The sequence below is a fragment of the Leopardus geoffroyi genome, chromosome D2 (genome assembly GCF_018350155.1).
Source record: "Leopardus geoffroyi isolate Oge1 chromosome D2, O.geoffroyi_Oge1_pat1.0, whole genome shotgun sequence".
NCBI lineage: Eukaryota > Metazoa > Chordata > Mammalia > Carnivora > Felidae > Leopardus > Leopardus geoffroyi.
This window is the reverse complement of record NC_059334.1, coordinates 60,661,003-60,686,267: the sequence shown is the minus strand read 5'-3', so window position 1 is coordinate 60,686,267 and position 25,265 is coordinate 60,661,003. Positions and strand designations below refer to the sequence as shown.

Below are 25,265 nucleotides of genomic sequence, written 5' to 3'. Positions count from 1 at the left end.
TACCTAGAGGCCAGGGTGGCCCAAGACACACATATGCTCTTTCACTGTTAATGTGTTGGGAAACTTGGCCTCCATTATTTTTTTCTCACAAAATTCAGAATAGTATAAATCCATGAGCTCCCCAACTTTCAGGATCCATGTGAAAACCATTATGACCAATGGCTGCTACAGATAAGCCCTGAACTACATCTAAAACCTCAAAGCAGAGGAACTGAGGCTCGGGGACAGACTTGTCAGCCCACAGAGGGGAGGAAGTGATGCTAGATATGGCCACCCCTGTGGCACATCAGAATTCTCCAATGGAACTGAGATCATTTGATTCCTTGGATGTGCAACCATATTAGCTCCTATAACCACCGGATCTTCAACTCCTACCCTTATACTTGGGATGCTGGAGACGATGGGATCGATGAGGAAATCAGCAATTGCCAGCACCCTTCACTTAGCACCTTGTCATCTTTAACTGAAGTTGCAACTGAGTGTAAAATAAGTAAAGTTCTCGCATTTGCTAAAATAAGTTACAATGAAAAGACTCTCCAGTTTAAAAAAAAAAAAAGGAAAAGAAAAAACCTCCCCTCCCTTTAGTCTCCCCTCCAGTCTCTAATCTCATCTGTGAAAAAGAACTGTACTTTACTGTCCACAAAACAGTTCATTTTCAAAGTGAGAGAAGAATTGCTCTGTGAGGAGAGCCATCAGTAACTGGGGTTCATGAATTCCTGCTTGTTTATAGAAAGCAGTGGCTGAGGATAGACACTTTGAAACCACCTGTGAAAGAATTAAAGACCAAGGGGGGCAAAACCCCCATCACAAACAGAATCTCACTGATCAAGTGTGAAAGAAAAGGAAGAAAGAAAAAGCCAAGTAGATCTTTGCAGGCAACCACTAGATGGACACAGAATTCAAAAACATTCTTTAGTGAGATCAAGGATGGCAGGCTTTGAAGCCTGGAGGGCTGGCGAGTCTCAGCACCGGCCTGGCCGTGGCAATCCCCGCACCGACGCGCCCACAGTCTTGCACTTGCTGGAGTGAAGCATTTAAATTGGAACAATGTCAAATTTCACAGCTATCTTATGTCCAGTGACCTTACGGGACCCCGAGGGAAAGACAGATAAAAAATGATTGTTCTCAACACGTTCCTGAAAGCGAAGAAGTCACACAGGCAACCTTGAGAAACAACTTTTCAAAATGAAAACACCCACAAACTCTTGCTTGCGGGGTGGCAAGCAAATTGTGCTTATTTATCTATTCATTTATTTATTCTCTTTACTGAGGACTCACAGTGTGTCACCCTTTTTACAGAACACCTGCAGAGATCAAGTTCCATCACCATGGCACGTAAATTTGCGAGGATGATGTTATTGTGGGAGAAGAGAAGATAACAACTCTTCTGAATTATTTAATCAATCTGGAACAGGTTTTATTGTTGTTGTAAAGGAAGTGAGACATAACTTGTGTCTGACTAAGAAAACGAAAAAAACAGAAGAGGACAAAGATGAGATCTCAAACCTCTGCTGTGTGTTTAGGTAACAATTTCAATGACTGTTCACATCCCCTAACTATGCCTAAGTGAATCATCTTAGCTTAATGGGATTTTTTCCCTTTAAAAGAAATAAATGTTATAGATGTTGCTAAAATTTTCTTTAACCACGACCCCCAATCTCATTTCCCACCTTCCTTCCCAAAGGCAGCCACCAGCATGAGTTTAAGATTGATAATTCTGTTCTCTTTTTTGTACTTTTCTATACATACATATGTTCCCTCAAGAGTTAAGATACTGTTTTTTTGTGTTAACTTTTCTCATGAATGGCATCATACTGTGTGTATTGCTTCGAATTTATTTATTTTGCAATTGCACTCAACTTTACGTTTTCCCCACCTATCCAGATATGTGTGTCGTTCCTTCTGGGGACTTAATGTTTTAAAGGAAGAAAGCAAAGAGGAAGAAAAGTTTATTCACACTGGAACAGTTACATGTACCTATATGTTTCTGCCTGTCTCTGATTAGGAGACCAAAGTCAGGAGGACTTCTTGGAGGAAGGGTGGCCTAAATTCAGTTTTTAGAATAGATCAAAAAAATGCTACATGACAAAGAATGTCACAGGGCATTTTAGAGATACCCTTTAAAATAATTTCCTAAACTAGTAATTGTGAGGTTTACTGCATGATTATTATCTTTCCTTCACTATTTGGAATATAGGTCCTATTATTATTATTATTTTGGTTTGGTTTGTTTTTTTCACATTTTGGCTAGATGGAGATTTCACTGGGAAAGTAGGTTTTACAAGGGATGCTCTACTAATCAGGTCAAGATTTGCTAAAACCAGACAACTCCAGAAACTCTACAAAACACTATCGTCTAAATCCAACAGGTGGATACACGTACCAATTACAAATGAAAGAATCTTTGATCACCGGAGTCGTTGGTGTGTGCTGAGTAAAATCCATCCCAAATCCAAATATATTTGTAGTGTGAAATGAAGATATGGAGGTCACGAGTGAGTACTGCTTATGTTAGTAGTTTTAATTTTACCTTGTCGGAGCCCCTGTGTACAAAATTTGAGAAAGCAAGACCTTGATTTGCTCAGGTTTCCCCGAGGAGGGGCTGCAGAATCCTTGAAGCATGATTTGAAAAAGATGGATAAGATATTCCACCCAAAATTCAACATCACCTTTAATCTTGCCCTCTCCTCCTCTAATCCCTAGGTAATGTTTTGTGCTTCTTTTGCAGGAAAGCAATTTTGTTAATCACTTTAGCACCAATTCTTGCATCCCTGGCAATACTCAGAACTGCCTCCATCCAAGTCTTTGATGTGGGAAAGAAACACACACACTCTTTCACATGTAATCTGAAAACAATTCACCTCTTGCCAATGAATGCACAGCACTCCACTTTAATAGAGAGCAAGTTCTGTGGAGGTTTCTAATCCTTTCTGCCAAAGAAGAGAAGAGAGAGAATCACTCAGGTAGCCCAACCTCATTCAGGAGTTAAAATCACTTGGAATGTTTTGTGGTGTGTTGGGGGCTTTTTAAAAAATATCACTTGCTGAAGATTACGGCTCTCAGGGGAAATCAAAACAACTCAAGATCAAAAAAAATAAATAAAAAATAAAAATAAAAAAGAGTCCCCATCCCCAACTCAAACAGGATATTCTTCTCAACTCAGATAACTCTTGATCTAAGTGTATTACAAGAAACCTGCTTTAATCCCTCAAAGCAATGGTGTTATAGATAAGTAGCGGTAACTGAGGTGGCTTAAATTCCAGAAATGTACAAAAGATTTGGTTGGAAACAAAACTAAAGAAGAAAGCAAGCTCAATCTGCATTGCTGTGACTTAAGAGGTAAATTTAGGGCAGTAAAAATGCAAAGAATGACCCGTAAAAAAGAAATAGCCATAAAGTCCAGAATTGTCCTAATGGTCCCACAGGCTGCTTTCAGCATGTGTTTGAATGTGTGTGTGCTTTAGGGGTGTGTTTGTGGAAGTATTTTAAGAAAGTGAAATTGTTTTACTGATTTCAGGATCTGACAGAGTTCATTTGAGAATTTCTTTATACATTTTACTGTGATATAACAACATTCTGAAACTATTTCACAAATGATTTTCTTTCTCTTTATGTTTTCTTTCTCTTTATATTTTTGGTTGAACTCCAGTATTTTCTTCCTATTTAGTCCCTTTTCTTTGACGTATCACTGCTCACTTAAATGCAATGGGATGGACTTTATGGTTTTTCCTTCTGTCAGTAATTAACCATATTTTCACAGTCTGGGTATTCGTTTTGATCTATCTTCTGACATCCCAGTGAACAGATTGCACATTCCCCCTCCCGCTTGTCAACTATAGCTCTCTATTGCAAAATAATGGCAATTTCTTTCATTATGGCCTCTCCCATTTGCCCAAAACATGCTTGAAAATGCTCTTTCACTTTTTTAAGAGTGCCCCCTTGTTAGAGGTAAAGCTTGTTATTTGATAGATGATACATACAAATAGTTAATAGTTAAAAATTCAAAAGGTATAAAATAGCATGGCACCCAGTTCCCCTTCTTAGAAGCAGACCTTGGTGCTAGGTTTTTGTGTATCTCTCCAGAGATCTTTGGCGTGTATCTCTCCAGAGATCTTTGGCGTACAGAAGTCAAAGCACACACATGTAGTTTCCCCTGCAAATGGCAATGCATGATATACACTCTTCTGTAGCTTGCTTTTCCCCTTAATGTATATTAGAGATCGTTCTATAGCAGTGCGCATGGTCTTCCTCATCCTTTCTCACAGTTGCTTAGTATCCTATTCTACAGGTGTTCCATGGTTTATTTAAACAGTTTGGAATACATTTGTTCCAAACGCTTCTATTCTCTAATCGTGGCTTCTTTCCTCACAGGTTGTGTCTGTGACTCTATCCTAGGTACCGTAAATAAGTGACTGAATTGTAACCCGGAGGGGTCTTGAACAAGTTTTACAATTTTGTTTTCTAAACATTTAAAAACTGAAAAAATTACCCAAAGGGATATGGGTTTATAGTTTTCAAAAAAACAAACAGACAAACAAACAAGCAGAATTATGGCAGTTATGTGGTGCCAAGACTTTGAATTATTTTTTGAATTATTTCCTCTCAGTGTCATCATGGATCCCGCCTGGACTGTGTCATGACCTACCTGCTTAAAAATTTAAAATTCCATTTTTCATTGACTTTCCTATATGGGTTAACCTAGGATTCTGTATTGAGAATTTCCTTCCAGCAGCTGGTATTAACTTTAATTCCCTTAACCTACGAAATATTATTAAACATTTTCGTATATACTTTTAATTGAAAACCAATTTGACATGCTATCTCATACATGACTTCAGGGAAATTGGAACTTCTAGTTGACCTCAGTTCTTTGGGGAGGGCAAAGCAAGCTATGGGGCCTGACTGTTGCAACTCTTTTCCTATTGTTGAGTCGTCTAAGAGATGAAGATCTTGGGAGGTTATAGATTAGATCCCCTGGGTTGTGCCACACCTCCACTGAGACTGGTCATGCTGACGGCATGCATGAGAACCTGGGCAAAAATTTCTCTCCGCATATTGGGGCCTCCATGGCATTTGGAGTCTCATGCCCTTGTCAAGTGAGGATTTGAACTCTTAGCTCTGCCTTGCCGGAGCTGATATCCATGTGAGTATTGTTTGCTTCTACTGTCCGACCTCGTTCAATTTCAGTTTTTTTCATCTGTCCATTTGGTTCCTAATTTATGAGCTTCTATTGCACATGTAAAGTTTAGCCTCTCTTTGCTCGCTGTTTCACCGGCAGACTCCTCTGGCAGAAAGCCTGTCATCTGTTGTAAAGGGGAGCTGGTGTTGACTCGAAGCAACAGAGTTGGTGGTCTAGTAGCCATTGTCCTGTGTTAGGAGCAGGTGGTCTCACTAAGCTCCATGTGTTTGGAAACTTCTCTGACCAGTGTTTGTGCCGCTCAAGGAAGAAGAGCTCAATCTGTACTCCTTGTTTCCAGGTCAATCTACTGAACCTGGGAAAATCCCCAGGGGCTAGCTTGGCCCTCTTCCTGCTTTTCTCGCCATGGTGGATTTTAAATGTAGGGGATTTTCCTCATTCATCTCTGCATTTGTGTTTGAAACAGCTGCTATAGAAAGGAGAAAAGGCACATTATATAGAATACATAATTTTTAAGAAGCAGTGACACAGGTTTTCAAAGAACAGTACGTTGGTACAAAGGTCATAACTGCTGTTTAGTAGCATATGAGTATGGGTGTGTATATATGCATTTTTTTTTTTTTTACTAAAGTAAAAGCCAAAAAAATTAAAGAAGACCTATCCTTATTCCATTCACATCCAAACTTTATTCATATTTAGCAACTGAACACAACCCACCATCTGTTCAAAATAATGCAATTGAATGGTACTCCAGAAAAGTTACTTTTTGTGTTTTTCTCATTTTCAACAGACCCCAAACCTAGGACAAGGTAAATAAATTATATCCTGTGGTTTCATTCAGTGTAATGAATGTCTCAGATGAAAAAATTTGCTTGATGTTAGGTGTTCTTAAATAGAAATAATTATAGAATCAGATATAAGAATTTTATTTTAACTTTTCTTTAAAATTAAAAAAAAATGTTTATTTATTTTTGAGAGACAGAGAGACAGAGCATGAACAGGCAAGGGGCAGAGGAGAGGGAGACACAGAATCCGAACCAGGCTCCAGGCTCTGAGCTGTCAGCACAGAGCCCCACGTGGGGCTCAAACTCACAGACCGTGAGATCATGACCTGAGTCAAAGTCAGACTGAGCCACCCAGGCACGCCAAGAATTTTATATTTGACCTGGCACTTTCTTCTAGAAGTACTGAAGATACTTAAGTTAATTTTTTCTAGAGCTTAACTATCACTCTTTTACTGGAAGAGAACTCCTAAGATCATGTTTGTATGTATTCTATCTTAATGATGACCTTATTTTTATTTGTCTGTGTATGTTTGTATGCATATGTGTTTGTAAGTATATATTTATTAAAAATATCCCTAGTTGATCATGAAAATTTCACAAGATTTTTGTGGTTTCCTTCATCTTCAAGGTTTATATCTTCCATCTTCCACTTTTGCCAAATGAGTCTTCCTGCTGACAGAGATCAGAAAAATCACAAGTTCTGATGCCATGTGGCAACACAGGAATTTATCTTATCCTAATGCCGATGGTATACTCTCTATTTCATTCTAAATATCTTTGAACATCACCTATTGACATGAAGAAGGCTATCTCAGACAAACTAATGGTAGCATGACTTAACTGGCAAATCTGAAAATCTGTTTTCTCTTCTCCATAGTTACGTTTTATATTTGTATCCTGCTAAGCCCTTTACTTACTCTTCAACCCGCCATTGACACGGAGTCCTTATATTTTATATATATCTGTGTAGATTTATATTTTACTTATTTTATTATTTAAACAGTTTAAAAAATTTTTCTTTTTAAATCTTTATTTTTGAGAGAGAGAGACAGAGCACGAGGGGAGGAGGAACAGAGAGAGAGGGAGACACAGAATCTGAAGCAGGCTCCAGGCTCTGAGCTGTCAGCCCAGAGGCTGATGTGGGGCTTGATCTCACGAACAGAGAGTTCACGACCTGAGCTGAAGTTGGATGCTTAACCCACTGAACCACTCAGGTGCCCCTTATTTATTACGTTTGAGAGAGAGAGGGAGGGTGTGTGAGTGGGAGAGAGGGGCAGAGGGAAGGAGAGAGAGAGAGAGAGAGAGAGAGAGAGAAAGAGAGAGAGAAAGAAAGAGAGAAAGAGAGAGAATCTTAAGCAGGCTCTATCCTTAATGTGGAGCCCCACAGGGCTCCATCTCATGACCCTGGGATCATGACCTGAGCTGAAATCAAGGGTTGGACACTCAACCAATTGAGCCACCCAGGTGCCCCCTACATTCTATATATTTCAATTCATATATATCATTTCTATAAAAATTGGTGCTTGCCAATGTCTATTTTCTCGCAATGTAAACTCAGGACAGTATCTTGGAATGACATCTTTTCTTCTGGAAAATGAATCCTGGTACAGCTATTAATTTGGGTGACTAGAGGTTTTTGTTTGAGATAACCTATGGGACATTAGTTTTTCTTTTTTTTTAAACAAAGTTTATTTATTTTGAGAGAGGGAGAGCATGCAAGCAGGGAAGGGGCAGAGAGAGAGGCGGGGGCGGGGGGGTGGATCCCAAGTAGGCTCTGATGTCAGTGCAGAGCCCTGCACGGGGCTTGAACTCCCAAACTGTGAGATCATGACCTAAGCAAAAATGAAGAGTCAGATGCTTAACCAAGTGAGCCACCTAGGCGCCCCTAGTTTTTCTTTTTCTCTCTTTCTTTCTTTCTTTCTTTCTTTCTTTCTTTCTTTCTTTCTTTCTTTCTTCCTCCCTTCCTTCCTTCCTTCCTTCCTTCCTTCCTTCCTTCCTTCCTTCCTTCCTTTCTTTCTCTCTCTCTCTCTCTCTCTCTTTCTTTCTTTCTTTTTTGCATTTGTGGTGACAGGATAGCATTTCCTATCACGAGTCTCTATAACTCAGGAAACACACTGTCTTCACATGCATTATGATTTTTGCAAAGATTTTCTGTAAGAGTCACAAAAGGCTAAAATGAACTAAAAAAAAAAAAAACCCATTTTATATTGCAGAACAGATTTAGATTTACAAAAAAATTGTGATGCCAGTAGAGAGAGTTCCCGTATGTTCCCATTATCAACATCTTACGGTAGTGTTATGCATTTGTAACAATTAATGGGCTGATCAGAATTCCTTAGTTTTTATCTAATGTCCTCTTTTTTTTTCTCTCCAGGATAGCACATTACATCTAGTTGTCATGTCTCCTTTGGCTCCTCCTGGCTGTGACAATCTCTTGGACATCCCTTATTTTTGATGGTCTTGACATTTTTGAGGAGCACTGGTCAGGTATTTTGTAGAACGTCTGTCAATTGGAATTTGTCTGATTTTTTTTTTTCATTATTAGACTGGGATTATAGGTTTTGGGGAGGAAGGCCACAGAGGTAAAGTACCATTTTCATCAAGATATATCAAGGGTAACTACTATCAACATGACTGATCACTGTTGATGTTGACCTTGATCACCTGGCTGAAATAGTGTTTGTCAGCTTTCTCCACTGTAAAGTTACTCTCCCCTGCCTTTCCATATTGTACTCTTTAGAAGGATTCCCTATGTGCAGCCCTCACTTTAGGAGTGGGTGTGGGTTAGAGTTACGCTTTGCCTTGGTGAAGGTGAAGTATAACACAAATTATTAGGAATTCTTCTGCATGAGTGATGTGTAAAATGAACTTTAGTATTAAAATGAACTAATATTAAAATATTAAAATGGGGGCGCCTGGGTGGCTCAGTAGGTTAAGCATCTAACTTCCGCTGAGGTCATGATCTCGCAGTTTCTGAGTTCAAGCCTTGTGTCGGGCTCTGTGCTGACAGCTCAGTGCCTGGACCCCGCTTTGGATTCTGTGCTCTCTTTCTACCCTTCTCTCACTCACTTACTCACTCACTCTCTCTCAAAACTAAGTAAACATTAAAAAAATTTCTAAAAATATTAAATGAACTAATTTAATTATTTCTTACATTTAGGTATAAACTAGGATTTTTAAAAAACTGATTATTTCTATAATACATGTTCACTGCAGAAAACTTAGAAGATGCAGAAAAGTGTAAAGCAACAGCAAAAAGAACTATCCATGATTCTGCCTCTCATAGGCATCCATTTCTAACATTTGGTCATATTTCCTTTTGTTTTTTTTTCCATAAAGTAACTATTTAAAATTTTTTTTAAAATGTTTATTTATTTTTGAAGGAGAGAGAGACAAAGCATGAGCGGGGGAGGGGCAGAGAGAGAGGGGGACGCAGATTCCGAAATGGGCTCCAGGCTCTGAGCTGTCAGCACAGAGCCCAATGTGAGGGTTGAACTCACGAACCTCAAGATCATGACCTGAGCCGGAGTCAGATGCTTAACCAACTGGCGCCCCTATTTTTAAACAGTGCTTTAAATTGTTTCATATGAAATAAAAACATTTTATCTTTGAATATGACAAAGACAGTGGATTCATAAAAAAAAACAGAAGATCTTGGTGGTGTGTCTAACATGATAGCAGAATACAAACCTACCAACATGATATATGATTCATAAAAACAAAAATTTAGGCTCCACTCTTCTATTTATGAGATGTTCACATGTTTCTAGATATAGTATTCACTGTTAGGCCTCTTATTTCTAATACTCTAATTTGTCCTTTTACTTGTACATGATACACATTTTTAAGTGGAGTAAATAAAGTTTAATGAAACTTAGGTGGCTAGTTAAAAACTCTGGCAATAATCTAGGCTTCAAATCCCCAACTTTCTTTTTGCACGATGTGTTTGGACTCATGACAATGTGATTGTTCTTTTTGAGAGACTTTGTTGATTTTGTAAAGGTGATATGTGCTTCTTATTAAAAAATCAAGAACTACAAAAAAGTACAAAGTAAAATCCAAAGATTCTATTACCTAGAAATAACCATTATTTTTCCAAAAAACTTTTTGACACATAATGTTACATTAATTTTGGGGGTACAACATACCGATTTGACTTCTTTGTATGTTGTGCTATGCTCACACAATTGTTGCTACCATCTGTCATCATACAGCACTATTCCAATGCCATTGGCTATATTCTCTATGCTGTGCCTTTTATTCCTGCGACTTACTCACCGCATTCCTGTGTCTCCCACTCTCCTTCACCCATTTTGCCCAACTCCCTCCCCACCCCCCTCTGGCAACTACCAGTTTGTTCTCTGTATTTATAGGTCTGATTCTACTTTTTGTTTATTCATTTGTTTTTCAGATTTCAGAGTGAAATCATATGGTATTTGTCTTCCTCAGTCTTATTTCACTTAGCATAATACCCTCTAGGTCCACCCATGGTGTTGCAAATGGTATCATCTCATCCTTTTTTATGACTACATAATATTCCTCTGTGTGTGTGTGTGTTTGTATGTGTGTGTGTGTGTGTGTGTGTGTGTGTGTACATACACCACATCTTCCTTATTCCTTCATCTATTTATGGACACTCAGGTTGTTTCCATATCTTGGCTACTGTAAATAATGGTGAAATAAACATAGGGATACATATATCTTTTCAAATTAGTGTTTTGTTTCCTTTGGGTAAATACCCAGTAGTGGAATTACTAGATCATATGGCATAGAAATAACCATTATTAACATCACTTCACAAAATCTGTTTGCAAATTCACAAATAAGGATAAATTTACAAAAAAGGCTCCTGTAATATATGCCATATATACATCATTACTTATATTTAACAGAAGAAAATGAAGCAAATTATTAAACTTTGGTTAAATGTTCTTTTTGCAGGATAGATTAGTTCCTACAAATCCCTTTGAAGTTTTGCAAAAAGACTATGAATATCACTAAGAGGTTGTTGGTCCACATAGTTAACTCTTAAAAAATAACCGAGGGGTGCCTGGGTGGCTCAGTTGGTTAAGCATCCTACTCTTGATTTTGGCTCAGGTGATGATCTCACAGTTTTGTGGGTTCATGCCCCACATCAGGCTCTATGCTGACCCTGCAGAGCCTGCTTGAGATTCTCTCTCTCTCTGCCCCTCCACTTCTTGTGCTCTCTCTCTCAAAATAAATACACTTAAAAAAATTATTTAAATAAAAAAATAATGAAGATATGAAAGGAGCTACTTTAATGCTTAGAAGCAGTTTTTACTTAGAAACCAGAACTGCTTGATGGTCAGAGGTAAAGTATAATATTATTAAGTGTGTCTTTATCAGTTGCAAGGATCTTAGAGGACCCTGAATTCAATGCCTTATTTCATTTTCTGCTGTGTATGGCATAGGCATGGTTCAGAGTATAGCTTTGGGGGTAGACTGGCACTTAGGAACCATGTGACCACCGGCCTCAGTCTCATCTCCTGCAAAAAACTGGGTTCATAGCATCTTCCTCATGTGACTGTTGATAGGAATAAGACAATACACGGAAAGCTCTTATAATAGTGCTTGATAAATAGTGTTTAATAAATATAAGCTCTTATTATACAGGAATAATGGTGAGCATCTGAGCCAGTGTTTGACATTGAAAACTGTCATTCACAAAATAATCTCTTTCTCTCTAATTCATCTCAGATTAATTTCCCTGTTAAATTTGCCCACTCCTAAAGTTAAAGATTGGGGCTCTGAGTGTTTCACCAGTGGGTACATGGGCTCCTGTCTGAAACTGCTACCTATGTGTACGAGAATGGACAGAACACATAATTCTAGTGTTTTTACAAACCTAAGCATACGTTATGTTCTACCTATCACAGCAATAATTGCTACTCTGCACATCACTTACATTGACATACACAAAGAGATTTATATCTTAAAAATCCTCTTTATTTTTTTTTATTTTTTAGAGAGAGCGAGAGAGCAAGAGCGAGAGAGAGGGAGCATGCACACATAGGGGCACAGAGAGAGAGAGAGAGAGAGAGAGAGAGAGAGAGAATCCCAAATAGGCTCCACACTCATTTACTTTCTTTATAAACCCATCTTTCAGCCATAGTTGATTTTTTAAAAAGTATTCAGTACCCCCCGCACCGCCCCAAAATGTTGAGAGTAAAACATCTAGCTACCTCTCTGAGCTAAGTCTATAGTTTTTTGTTTTTTTGTTTCTTGTTTTTTTATGCTCAGGATTTTAGGGGTACACATTACCACCACGTAACAGATTATATGCCCATTTCCCATTTTGGCTTTGCCTTTCTCCATACTGAGTAACTTTGGCTTTTATGTATGTATGTATGTATGTATGGTAAATTATTACACCATAAATTCCAGTTCAAACAGCTCACTTGATCTCTAGCTTGGATGTGAAAGAGGGTGACTTAATATTTTTAAGTGATAGTTTAATTTCTCCATCAATAAAGGTAACATAGGGTGAAGAGTAAGTTACGTTTGTGTGAGGGTGGATTTTAACACTGACTTGATTTATGTTGGGTTAATGAAATAATTTTTTGTGCCTTTAATACTCCCATAAAAACTAGGTCATGTGGAAAAACTCTCAGCTTTACAGAGGAATGGTTAAAAAATAGTTAAAGAGTAAGAAGTTACAAACACGTCTAACACAATTCTGAACACAAAATGTAGGAACCATATGCTATATTCATCTGGGTCTTCCTTCCACAGTGGCTCACAGTACACAAATGTAGCAAAATCAACAAATGTTGAGTTGATGTCATTACCTCAATTTGCAGCATTCCTACCTCAATAGCCTTCTAACCTGTGAATAAATAAATTTCTCTATAATGATCTTTAAGAGATGGTCTAAATTCCTTAGTTGTACTGAAACGTCATATCAAATATTTCTTTTATGAAGTAAACCACTGGTTGGAGTTTGGGAATCTTTTCAACACAAAGCCTTTGTTGTATTTTTTTTTTTTTTTTTGTAAGGGTATTTTTTTGTAACAGGATTTGACCTGTAACTATTATTGAGAATTTTCTTAGAGGAGTTCAAAGCATTTTACAGGGATCATCTCATTTATCCCTCGAAAGTAAGGCAGAGGCATTATCTCCACTATAAACTGAGAACACTAAAAGGCCAAGATAGGTGGGGTTTTTTGTTGTTGTTTTGCTAAGATCAAAAAGTAATTCTAGGGCAGAGCCAGATTCCGGTCTGACCTTGTTACATGATGCTTCTGCAGCACCATAATGCAATGTAGTAGCTTTCCTAGGTCTCCCTTGGCTATCCTAGGTATTGAATAATTGAATGATTTCTCATTCATTCTTGCTCCCTGAAAATGGGTCTTAAGACGTAAATACAAAATGAAACAGGATTTGGGGTACAGGATATACAGGGATAGTCATCTTCCTCCCTCTCAAATCTTGGCTGCCTAGCCCAGTGCTGTGCTATAGAAAAACAATTGCGGGGGGGGGGGTGCACTTGGGTGGCTTGGTTGGTTAAGCCTCCATCTTTGGCTCAGGTCATGATCTCATAGTTTGTGGGTTCGAGCCCCCTCTGTGTGGACAACTCAGAGCCTGGAGCCTGTTTCGGATTCTGTGTCTCCCTCTTACTCTGCTCTCTCCCTGCTCGTGCTCTGCCTCTCTCTCCTTCAAAAATAAATAAACATTAAAAAAATTTTTTTAAAAAGAGGAAAGAAAAACAATTGGGGCCACAAATGCAAGTCACATGCATAATTTTAAGTTACCTAGTAGTTACATTAAAATACATTTTATTTACCCAATGTGTCAAAAATGTCATCAGTTCAACATGTAATATAAAAGTATCGAGATAATTCATTCTTGTTCTAGAAGTCTTCAAAATCTGGTGTCTATTTCATACACCACACCTCAATTTGGACTAGCCATATTTTAAATGCCCAATAGCCTCACGTGACTAGCGTGGGTCATGTCAGAGAGCATTTCTAGACTTTAGTTGGTTTTTCTTAGCTCTACCTTCAGATTGGTGCCCTTGTGAATGGAATTCACCCACAAGAGTGGGTGGTGTGGGGGAAGGACTCCTGGGTGACCTTGGCAGAATCCACTTGCACTTTCATGGTGACTAGTAAGAAGCCCTAGCTTTGCCATTTCCTGATAACATGGCTGGGGAGTTATGGCCTCAGGATCTAAAATCCCAACTCACTATCAGGACCCGGTTCCTACCCTGCAGGAGGACCAGGACTAAGGAAAGTGCCAAGTTCCAGGGCTACGGTTTCACGGGGCAGGGGCAGGGGCAGTGGCAGGTAGCCTGTGGAAAGGAGGCATCGCTCAAGGAAGAGGATGGCTCCCAGGGAGCCAGGGATGGCCACCCAAATGGATGCTTCTTGAGGGCAGAGGCTCCAAACAGGCAGATTCGTGGAAGGCGGAAGCTCTTCTTGGGGCCTTCGCTGGCCCTTGGAGGGCCTCACATGCTAGACGAGTGGATGCATGTGCTTCCACCCAGCGCTCCCGGCGGCCAGGCCGATGGGGGAGGGGGTCTGCTCCCTGGGCCGGCCCGCACCCCGCAGCGGCTCCACGGGCCCGCGGGTGTGAGGGGCGGGTCCAGGCCTCGGCCCGCGCCGCCCCCATGTGACCCGGTCCGACATGGTGTCGCCTCCTCCCGGGGCGGCTGCGGCGGCGGCTCCGGGTCGGCTCTGCGTCGGGCCGGGCCCGCGGCCGCTCATGGGCAGCCAGGGCCACCCGGGGCCGCCCGGGAACTGCGGGCCCGGCGAGGGCGAGGGTGGGGAGGCGAGGAAACTGCAGGAAGGGAGGGTCGCGAGGGGGAAGCGAAGGAAGGGGAAGGGGAAGGGAAAAGCGGGAGCGGGGCGAGGCGGAAGAGGAAGCGGGGCGGAAGGGAATCCGGGGCCGCAGAAGGCGAAGGAGGCAGCGGGGCTGGGGGCCGAGGCGGGAGCTAGCGCAGGCCCGGGGGAGGAAGGAGAGGGCTGCGGAAGCGTGGAGGAAAGGGAGAGAAGGATCGTACGCGGAGATGCGGGGAGCGCAGGGGCGGGGAAGGAGGCCAGAGGAAGAGGTGATGGCAAGAAGGAGGAATGGAGGGTCAGGCCTGGGCGGCGGGAGGACGCCAGGCCGGGGAGAGCACAGGGACGAGGGAGTCAGGCTTGGGGCTGCATCGCGGGGGCTGGGGCGGCGGGGGAGGCCATGGCGGCGGCGACCGAGGAGGAGGCGGCGGCCCGGGAGCCGGCCGGCCGCCCCGCTGCGGGGCCCGCGCTCTTGCGCCTGCCGGAGGAGCTGCTGCTGCTCATCTGCTCCTACCTGGACATGCGGGCCCTCGGCCGCCTGGCGCAGGTGTGCCGCTGGCTGCGGCGCTTCACCAGCTGCGACCTGCTCTGGCGCCGGATAGCCCGGGCCTCGCTCAACTCCGGCTTCACGCGGCTCGGCACCGACCTGTAAGCGCCCGCTCGCCCGCCCGCTCCCCGCCCCGGGCCGGCCGGCGTCCCGGGAAAGGGCGGGGCGCCGCGGCCTGGTCGGCCGGGGCTGTGTCGCACCCCGAACGCCGCCCGAGGCCCGGACCCGGCCTGTGCCCGGACCCCTCCCCAAGAGCCCCTCTCCTGTCGGAGGCCCCCATCCGAGAAGCCTCCCGTGAGCATCCCTCAGTCGGCACCCTCCCTGGGCGGCTTCTCACAATTAGCCCGTCTTAAGCACTGCCTTCAGCTTGTAATCGTGTCTTCCCTCGCAGAGGGTGACTGTCCTGGTTCCTCAGCTCCCCACGAGCCGGGCTGGCCTGAGGCTTCGCACGCCTCCTCTGGTCCAGGTGTAGGACCCATGTCCGCCATGTGGTCTGTCAGAACGTTTTTGTGGACGGACGTTCATCCGCTCACCCTCTTCTGAAGGTTGTTGGGCTGCAGGGCTCGGATGGAATCGAATGTGGAGAAAAGGGCTCAGACCTGAAAAGGCCCCTGGTCCAAGTGTCACCCATAGTTTATGGCTTGATACAGGCAGAACACACAAAAAGGGGTGCCTGCTTATGGCAGGGGACTGGATTAGGTGTAGGTGGTATACGAAGGTTTGTTTGGTATTGCGTTTTGACCTGTTTTGGGTGGGATCTGAGACCTGTGCATGGAAAACTTTGAACCACCTGAGCTATTAAGTAGGAAGGGAAGAAAATATATAGCATTGGGTGAGTAAAAGCTTTCAGACTGCACCTAACTGCATCCAGTATGGGTTTCCAAAACGGTAATTATGAAACAGTATAACAACATTAAAGAAAGTTTTTAAAACATAAAGAGCTGTAATCCCACCACCTTAGACAACTACTCATGATTTAAAATGACTTTTCAGTTGCATAACCCCCCGCCCATCCCTCAGTTGCTGTCTTACTGATCCTGACAAAATAGGTGCATAATAAATGTTTGTGGACTCTACCAAAACGGAGATTAAAAACATTCCTCTAATATTAAACTTTCATGATGTGTCCAGCTTTTTGCTATTATAGATAATGAATAAAGCATTTTTGGGTGATAGCTTTACTGACATATGTTACATACCATACATATGTCGCTCAAGATTGGCTTCAGTGGATCAAAGGTTATGGTTTGTAAAATTGTACCAAGTTACAGCGGCACCAGCAAAGAAGGATTAACCAATTTCATGTGAAAAATTAAAAACTCTGCTATTTTAGTGGGCATACGATGGTGTCTCAAAGTTTTGTTGTTTTATGATTTTGCTTTTTTTTTTTTAACCACTGACCCCAATGAATATTTTCCCATGTGTTTGTTTCACCTGTGAGATTGTCTGTACCTAGTCTTTGCCCATTTATTATTGGGGTCTTGATGTTTTTCTCATAAATTTGGAATCCTGTGGGTCATAGATCCTAGGCTCTCATCTGTCATCTTTGATGCAAATATTTTCCCCAGTCCTTTTTACTTTACTATCTTTGTGTATAGAAGTTTTACACTTCAGTATATCAGAATCTTTCAGTCTTTTGTGATTTTTTTTTCTTCTTTTACCCCAAAGCTGAGAAATTTACAATTTTTCCACAGACCAGATAAATCATTTTGATATTCTGCTGGTTTTCTTATAATTTGATTTTTTAAAATAGTTAACACTTCCATCAATATCAGTTTTGTTTAGGGGCAAGGGTGAATTCAACTTTTTTTTTTTTTTTCTCCCGAAACAACTGCCTAGTTGTTACTATACTTTTTGTTAAATAATTCTCCTTCCCTTTGTTTTAGAAAGCTTATGTTGCCAATTATTAAGTGTGTGTGTGTGTGTGTGTGTGTGTGTACATCTGAACTCCATTTTATTCCACAGATATATTTTTCCATCTCATACTATTGTAATATTGTTGCTTTTTGATAGAGTCTAATATCTGTTAAGCTTATATTATCCTTGTTGGATTTTTAAAAACTTGTTTGTTTGTTTGTTTATTTATTTATTTTGAGAGAGAGAGTGAGAGAGAGAAAGAGCACTCAGGGCAGGGGCAGAGAGGGAGAGAGAATCCCTAGCAGGCTCCATGCTGTCAGCACAGAGCCTGATGTGGGGCTCAAACTCACCAACTATGAGATCATGACCTGAGCTGAAATCAAGAGTCAGACACCTAACTGAAATAGCCACCCAGCCACCCCTCCTTGTTGGATTTTTTTTTTTTTTAATGTGTGCCATGTCTCCACTCCCAGCCAACTCCCCAGCAAAAAAATTCTGTGCCTCTTCAAAAGTTTCTGTGGTTTTCAGTGTAAAGTTCCTATATATCTATTGTTAAATTTATTCCTAAGTATTCTTAAATGTGTTATGCATTTTTTTTTTTTTTTTTTTTTTTTTTGTGAGTGCAGTCTCTTTTCCAGTATGTTTTCCAACTGGGTATTATTAATGATGTACAAGATTACTATAATCTTTTGTAAATTTTGAACCTGATCATTTTGCTTAACTTTTATTCTAGTATGATTTTGTCTGGCTATCCAGTTGTCAAATTGGTTATCTAGTATGATGATAATGATTCTTTGGGATTTTTTGGCATGTGGCCTTGTACCTTTGTTTCTTATAAGAAAAATTCTTTCGGGGTACCTGGGTGGCTCAGTCAGTTAAGCGTCCGCCTTTGGCTCAGGTCATGATCTCACTGTTCGTAGGTTTGGGCCCTGTGTCAGGCTCTGTGCGGACAGCCTGGAGCCTGCTTCAGATTCTGTGTCTCCCTCTCTCTTTGCCCCTCCCCTTCTCTCTCTCTCTCTCTCTCTCTCTCTCTCAAAAATAAATGAACATTTAAAAATATTAAAAAAAAAAGAATTCTTTCAAAAAGTTATCAGTTGACCTTTAAGGGAACCCAAGCCAGCTAAGGCAAAGCTTAGCTTTTTTTCCTTAGAGAGATTAAATGAATGAATGAAAGAATTGATGTTCAGTTCTCTTTCTTTTTCAAATGGTCTAAAGAGAGATTATGAGAATGAGTGTTCATTCTGTAAGCACTAACAACAAAATGAAATGAGTTTATAGTATAAATTGCTTTGAGACTGTCAAGTAATATGGCTTTATTATTTATTAGCCATGTGTGTTTTGATTTCTTGCCTGTGTCCTGGGATGAGGTATCTCCGACATTCTAGGGAAGTTGTTTTACCACAGACTTGATAAAGAGCAGGGTCACCGCTCGTGTTTTCTGAGTTGAGGGAAGAAGTTATGCGGGTTACAGCAGGTGGAGAGAATGTTTACCAGTGTGGTCTGTTTCTGGACAGCTGCAGAGGCGTGATAAGCCACCAAGAGAGGTGGTTGTCATCCCTGGAGGGAGACAGCACACAGCCCAGTCCTCGTAGGGCATCAGGGAGCCTGGGCCCAAAGTATAAAGAGACTATGGCTGCTTGGATAGTGGCAGGACTATAGTTGATGGTTTGGGCTAATTAACTGCAGACTGGACAGTGGGATATTTTTATGAGCATAGCACGAAACTTCATTTTCTCAAATGTTACACAAACTCACCGGCCTGAGTTTTATCATCACTAAGAACAGGAATGACCTACCCAGTAAAATGAGGCTTAAACGTACTCATGTGTAAGCACGAGCAGTGTTCGGCACACAGTAGGCACTCGAGAAACTGTAGTAAAATGGAACTTTTTACTTGCCTGGTTTCTCCTCTCATCAGTCTGTATATAGCAAAAGTGGAGATGGTTTGAAGTGGCGGTGCTGCTTACAGACAGGAGGTGGGGGGAAACACACACACACACACACACACACACACACACACACACACACAGCTTAGTTTCTCTCACCTGTCCGGAATGTTTTTGGAAGCATGACAGCACAACCTGTGGGCCTAGGGTCTGCACTCCCTGCTGGAGAGCCTCTTGATGGTCAGAAACACAAACTGCTAAGGTTTACTGACCTTCCGGCCCAGGGCAAGTCCCATTCAGTTTGGCTGTTCCTAACCTGATCATAGCTTTGTTGAGTAAGATGAACTGCTTTGGTTCCTTGTGATTTGTTAATGGTCTTATATTTGTGCTTGAAGGCATTCTGGCCACTTTAAAACCACAAACAAATAATTTGCTTCCCTTTAGGCCTCTTGCCCAAACAGTGAACATGGGTAGGGATCCTGAGCTTTTTAAAAAAAAGTGAGCACAAAGACAGTTTGAGTCAGTCATCTGGTTTAAAATCAGTTTTGTTTGAAGGTTTTATGAAGCCTGGGGGAATAGAAAGATCTTCAATATAAAAATAAAGGAAATGTTTCATATAGGAATCTTTTAAATTTTCCCTGAAGAGTAGGAGGAAAACTAACTTAGTTTAGTCTTCACGAACAAAACAGTGAAATTTAACCCTGTCAGTTTATAATGAAGGTTGAAAGCAAGAAGTAGACAGACTATATGACAGGTGGACGAGCAGAGGTACTGTCTGCAACTTCGAATGGTGAAAATGTTAACGAGCCGAGAACAGAAAGAATAAAGTATACCTGTGTATGTACATCTGTGGGGGTTTTAAAAATACTTTTGCCAATCTTATCTTAATTCCTCCCAAATTAAGTCCAGTATGTTTTCAAACTTGAATTGCATTTTAAATATCCTTTGAGCAATGCCTGGGTGCTCTCTTGCATTTGCTTGTGGTAGAATTGCCTAGAATGAACAATAGGTGTTTAGGAAGTAAGGCTCTGAGGCGTTTGCCCTGGCATGTATATTCATTCCTCAGCCGGGGTCTTGCAGGCTTGGAGCTCTTTGAGGCTGGGGAACGGGGTATCTATTTCAGTGATGATTAACGTCCAGAGTGGGGAGATGGACACAGATAAGCAGAGTGTGTTTGTTTGTTTTAAAATGATTGCACCTAAGAGCATTTTTTTGGCCCAGAAAGCATAAAGTTTCCTTTCCTAACTCTGACCTGGAGAAGGCATTGCTGCCTGGTTACATTTAAGGTCTAAACAGTGATTTTCAGAAAACAATTAGCAACTTAAAATAGCTTAGGCTTTCTCCTTCACCTTTCTGCCTTGCCTAGGAAGGGGCGTCCCTTACTTGTTCTCTAGTTGACTGAAAAGTTTCATAGGTGGATGTATTTAACTGTAGTTGTTTTGAAAAGGCCTTATTTTTGATGGTTTTGTTGAGTCAGTAAAAGTCGAGTTCAGTTTACGTGCTTTTTAAAATAAATAAAACAATACACCTGTGGAAGCAGGCCTAGTACAGTTAGCATCTCCAAATGCAAACTGGAAGAATGGAAGGTCTTTTCCTCCAAGACCTTGAGAATATAGAGCTGCTTGTATCCTTTACAGTCTTGTAAAACTGGAATAGTAGGGGATGAATTTTCTAGCGTTCAAGGCAGAAACACAGGGAAACCCGAAGTCTTCACCGTTTCTAAGATGAGCAGTTCCTGTTGGAATGCAATCTCAGAAAATATTTCAATACACCATACTTTGAATTTTCTGTGTCTGGTACCTTCACCTTAGGTAAAGGTTGTGAGCTGCTGAAATCAAACTGACAATGAGGTTACTGAGGAAGCATACAGGTCTTTGAAAAAAAATATTTTGGAGTGTTTGGTGTAAAATTACCTTTGTGTGACAACCTTAACTCTGGGTTGACCCTGGCATTGGATTAGTTCTGTTTACGAGTCATAACGATAGAACAGGGAGTATTTAGGCAGACTCTTCTTAAGACCAGTACATTTTGAAAATTTAAGATGAGGTCAACTGTTTGAAAAAATGAGGACAAAGCCAAGTATTGAATTTTCAGTGAAAATTGGCATATCCTTCACTTTGATCCACAGGAACACATTTTTGCTAAGTTCCAGAATTTATCTCAGGTGCATCAACCATCAGGTGAGGATGAGAATCCAAAGATTTGGTTGTCCTTTCTGTTCAGCAGTCTTGTTTAGATTTGAACAGCATTCAGATGGAACTCTGAAACAAGATGGTTGTACTAATTAAGAATATGTTCATGAATCCTGAATCATGTGAATGCCTGAGCTATATCTAAAGCTGAGGATGAGACTATCTGGAGAAAGAATTTACCTCTTGTTAGAATTTAGCTGCCTTGTCTCAACTTTGAGTCAGTTCTTCATTATATCCAAACCATCCACATTGCCCTCCCTGGAAGTCTGGGCCACCCAATGGGCCTGCCCCTCTTTAGCCCACAATTAATTGCCAGTACATTCTTTCTTCTTCTCCTTCTTTTTTGGTATTTGACATGAGCTCAAATTGCTGAGAAAGGTGACAACTGTGAAATGAAGACAGGGCTTAGAGACACCTTAAAAAATACATGCAAAGGCCACTAAATGACAAGAGCAGACTGCCAGGCTCTTTCAAAACATCACCACGTCTGTTGACTTTCCATTCCTTGTCTGCAGCACAAAATTGGAGGTCAAAGAATCATAGGAGTTAGAGATGGAAAAGACATTTGGGGTCAGCCAGTTCATCCCTCCGCCTTCTTCTGCCCCTGATTCCAAATCATTCCTTACATTATATTTTCTCCTCCAGCTCTTGTACAGTTTTCACGGTCTTCACTCAACCCCGGCTGTCACCTTTGGGGAATGATGCTGGAGGCTCCATCCAGTTTCTCCTCGGCAGAGAGAGATATTGCCTCTGCCCCCAGTTGACATTCATGAACTTCTTTGTTGGTGGTCTCAGCTGAGAGGCCGAAGACTAACTGGAAGTCTCTCTGCTGCCTGGTGTTGGGGCTTTTCTAACAGAACCGAAGCACATTTAGTGTGTGATGATGTGGGGGTAGGGCAAAAGGGCTGGGATACAGTGTAGTCATTGCTGAATTTGTTCCTAGACTTTTGTTTTGCAAGGCTCTTGACCTGAAAGGAGGGGTGTGTGTGTGTACAAGGCATGTGGTATTGGGGAGGTGAACAGAGACAAGGAAATTACACCGAATTGGCATTTGGTAAAAATCCAAACTTGGAAATTGGTGGGTTAAGCAAACAAATAAAGGATACTAGTCCTGTGAAGTAGAGAATTATTTCAAGAAAATGCCTGTTAGGGAAGAAACAGAGTGGTGGCTGACTGTAGCAGTTTCAGCTTATAGTCAAGTTGAGGGGATCAGATGGGTGGAGGCAAGTATTTTTGACTAGGGGACACTGTGGCGTTTGGGGTCTCGGCTTTAAGAAAGTAGAGAAAGAGAGGTCTTATGTTCACTGGCTGCATGGTTTGGCAGGGGGAATGGTCATTTTTAGAGGCAGCTTAGGAAGGTTACCCCCAGCTCCCCATCTTGTTCTAGCAGCTGTTGGGAGCAGTCCGAAGGGGGTATTATATTTCTTCTGGTAACTCTGCCAAGAATGAGAGGAAATCCACAATCTGTGGGCTTTTTGGGGGGAATGGGGATGGGGTGGCAGGTGATGGGACAGGGAAATTAAATTGTTTTATAGTAAATATGTTGAGATACTTTTCCTGGAAAGCTTTTTCACCAAAAAGAATGGTATTTCCCCCGTTCACTAGCTCGTAATGGGTTCTTTCCCTGCAGAGAAAGGGAAATAGTCCTCTTCCAGTACATCTTTTTCTTTCTTTCCTGTAGCTCCAGCTTTGACCTCCCATGTTGCTTTGAATTATTTTTTTTCAGGAAGTCCATAATTGAAAAGGTGGGTCGAGAGTCAGATACGGGTGCTGTGTGTGCATTAAGAGGGGCCTCTGTCTAGAAGTGAGTTACTAAAGAAGAACCTCTCATTTATCCATTATCTTGGCTGTAGTTTGACTTTATCATAATGGCCTAGAAACTAGAGATGTAAAAACTTGCTGGGTGGCGTCTGGTTCATGTTCTTTCCATCCCTTCATCCAGGCTGGAAGGGCACCAGGGATTTTCAAGCCTGGCTACTTGGGCTGGGAACCTGTTTTAGTGATTAATATGGAACACAGTTGCAAGATTAAAAACAATAAAAAACAACCCCGAGAAGCAGAGCAGTGTAATTATTCCTTACATTTCAGATGGAGAGCCCAGGGAAAAGTCATTCTCAAGGTATGAGAACAAAGTCCACTTGTGAAGCTGCTAGTGCCTAATTCATGACTCACTGAGAGGACGGCCTGTTCACAAAAAATAGTGGCATCTTTCTTGCTGTTGTTTTTTTCTCAGAAACTGCTAGGTCAGCCTTTCTGAAAGTTGTGCCGCGGGATTCTTGAAAAACTGATTCTGTGATGAAATGAGTGCAGGAAATGCTGTGCTCCACATCCCTTCTCTTAGGGGTTCACAGTGCCCACTGGTAGATTAAAGGCACTGAGAAGTCCTGTGATAGAGAGACCTGTTTAATTTTGTTTCGGTCAGTGTTGTCTAAAGCGTTTTGATCATAAAATTTTCCTACCTGCTTAATATCTCTTAACATCTTGCAGAGCATACATGGTCAAATACAGAACTTGACCAATAGTAGGAGGAAATGAATGTGAGTGTGAACACATTCCTAAATCCTCTGCTCAGGGTTATGAATTACTGTTATGCCTAGTGCTTCTGAAACTTCTTTGGACAGCTTTGACATGTGGTACCACATTAAGGTAATTTATCTGCTCAAGTTCCTTCCTTCAAGCCTCTCTAGCATAAGAATTTGGGGGCTCTGGTTGCATTCCTAAAGGTGTGGTATATTATACATTTTACGAAGGGCCTTTGGAGCTAGAAGGTAGCATGTCCAGGCTCCTGAAAAGCTACGGGTATTGTTGAGAGTGTGACTTACCAAAGGGAGAATGGTACTTTTGAGAACTAACGTAAGCAATGCCTCAGCAGTGTCTATCAGAATACCAATCACGCTAGGCCCAGGGTTCTCCCCTTTTGTGTCCAAGACATTTGTATGCTGTGAGAATTTTTGGTAGTACGTTAAAGGATTAAAAGGTAATTTTTTTTATAAAACGAGTTTTAGAAAGTTGAAAAACCTGTGCATTTACTTATTTACCATCTGGTGCGTTACTGTTTGAGTGAACTGTTTACTGCCCTGACCTTGTTCTCTTATATCCTTTGAGGTGAAGTTCATATACATTCCTCCAAACACACAGTCTTCATCTTATTTGCAGCAGATGGGGTCATGGGCCACGTTGTGGCTCAGTGGTTGGTCTGACAGCAATCTTCATGAAAGTGTGGATCTTTCGTTGAATGAAAGTGAATTCTGTAAATTAAAGTTTGATAGCAGTTATTCAGGGTTGCTGGTATACCACTGCTCTGCAGTGTGCTGGTTGGGATGTACCTTTAGAAGTGCTAAGAGGTTAAGACTTGATCCTGTAGAATTTATGACCGTATTGGCCCAACAAGACATACAGCTGAAAAAAGTTAACAGTGCCTCAGTTTAGGGTATTGGGGGTTCAGTCTGGGGGTTCACACGAGGGGGAGAGGACAGTTTCCAGGACTCAGGGAAGTAGAGGTGTAAGCTGGTGCCCAGAAGAAGGAGGCAAGCGTTTGGCAGGGACAAGGTAGGCTGGTGCCGGCAATATAGGAGAAGGTGTGGGTGTAGGAACGAATGTAGTAGAGGTGGACTTGGCTGGAGTTCACTTGTATGGTGTGGGACAATGGGAGGTGAGGTTGAATGAGTAAGGTGAGTTGACATTTGGAGGCCTTTCAAGGGGCTGGTGGGGTCTGCTCTGCTTTCCTCGTGCATGGTCCCGTCCTCATTGTAGGGAACAATCTCACTCCACCCTGGGTGTCGGGGCTGTTCCCCTGTTTCCTGGCCAGAAGGGTAACCGATTTACTACAATATAATGATTTTTCTTTGATTTTTTAAAAATCTTAATGATAGACCTCTGTGTTCGAGGCCATTGGAGGATTTAGTCTAACGCAAGTATAAATGAAGAGCCAGAAGTTTCTTGTCTTGGGCTGTTTAAATTCTTGTACACTGCCAGATGTACTACCATCCTTGCCCCCAGTGTTAGCATGCTATCCTGGGTGTTACCATTTTAAAGGGACCCCTCAGGAGTCTTGGCAGCAGAT

The 25,265-nt window shown here is 41.6% G+C and overlaps 1 protein-coding gene and 1 long non-coding RNA gene across 11 annotated transcripts in view; one reads left to right on the top strand and one right to left on the bottom strand.

Annotated features, from left to right (window-relative positions):
• Positions 1-1,234: 1,234 nt before the first annotated feature.
• Positions 1,235-15,345, bottom strand: LOC123576985. Its single transcript, XR_006701674.1, has 2 exons — positions 15,235-15,345; positions 1,235-5,606 (listed from the first exon to the last, which is right to left on the bottom strand). It is a non-coding gene; the product is annotated as an uncharacterized LOC123576985 (long non-coding RNA).
• FBXW4 (F-box and WD repeat domain containing 4) overlaps positions 14,420-25,265 on the top strand; it is an 81,186-nt gene continuing 70,340 nt past the window's right edge. For 3 of the 10 annotated variants that reach the window (XM_045438648.1, XM_045438649.1, XM_045438647.1), the window contains exon 1: positions 14,425-15,368. In XM_045438648.1, the coding sequence (XP_045294604.1) occupies positions 14,569-15,368 (800 nt within the window). In that variant the 5' untranslated portion in view covers positions 14,425-14,568. Of the gene's footprint in view, positions 15,369-25,265 lie in introns of all 10 variants that reach the window. The other 7 variants (XM_045438646.1, XM_045438645.1, XM_045438641.1 and 4 more) reach the window with 5 other exon arrangements.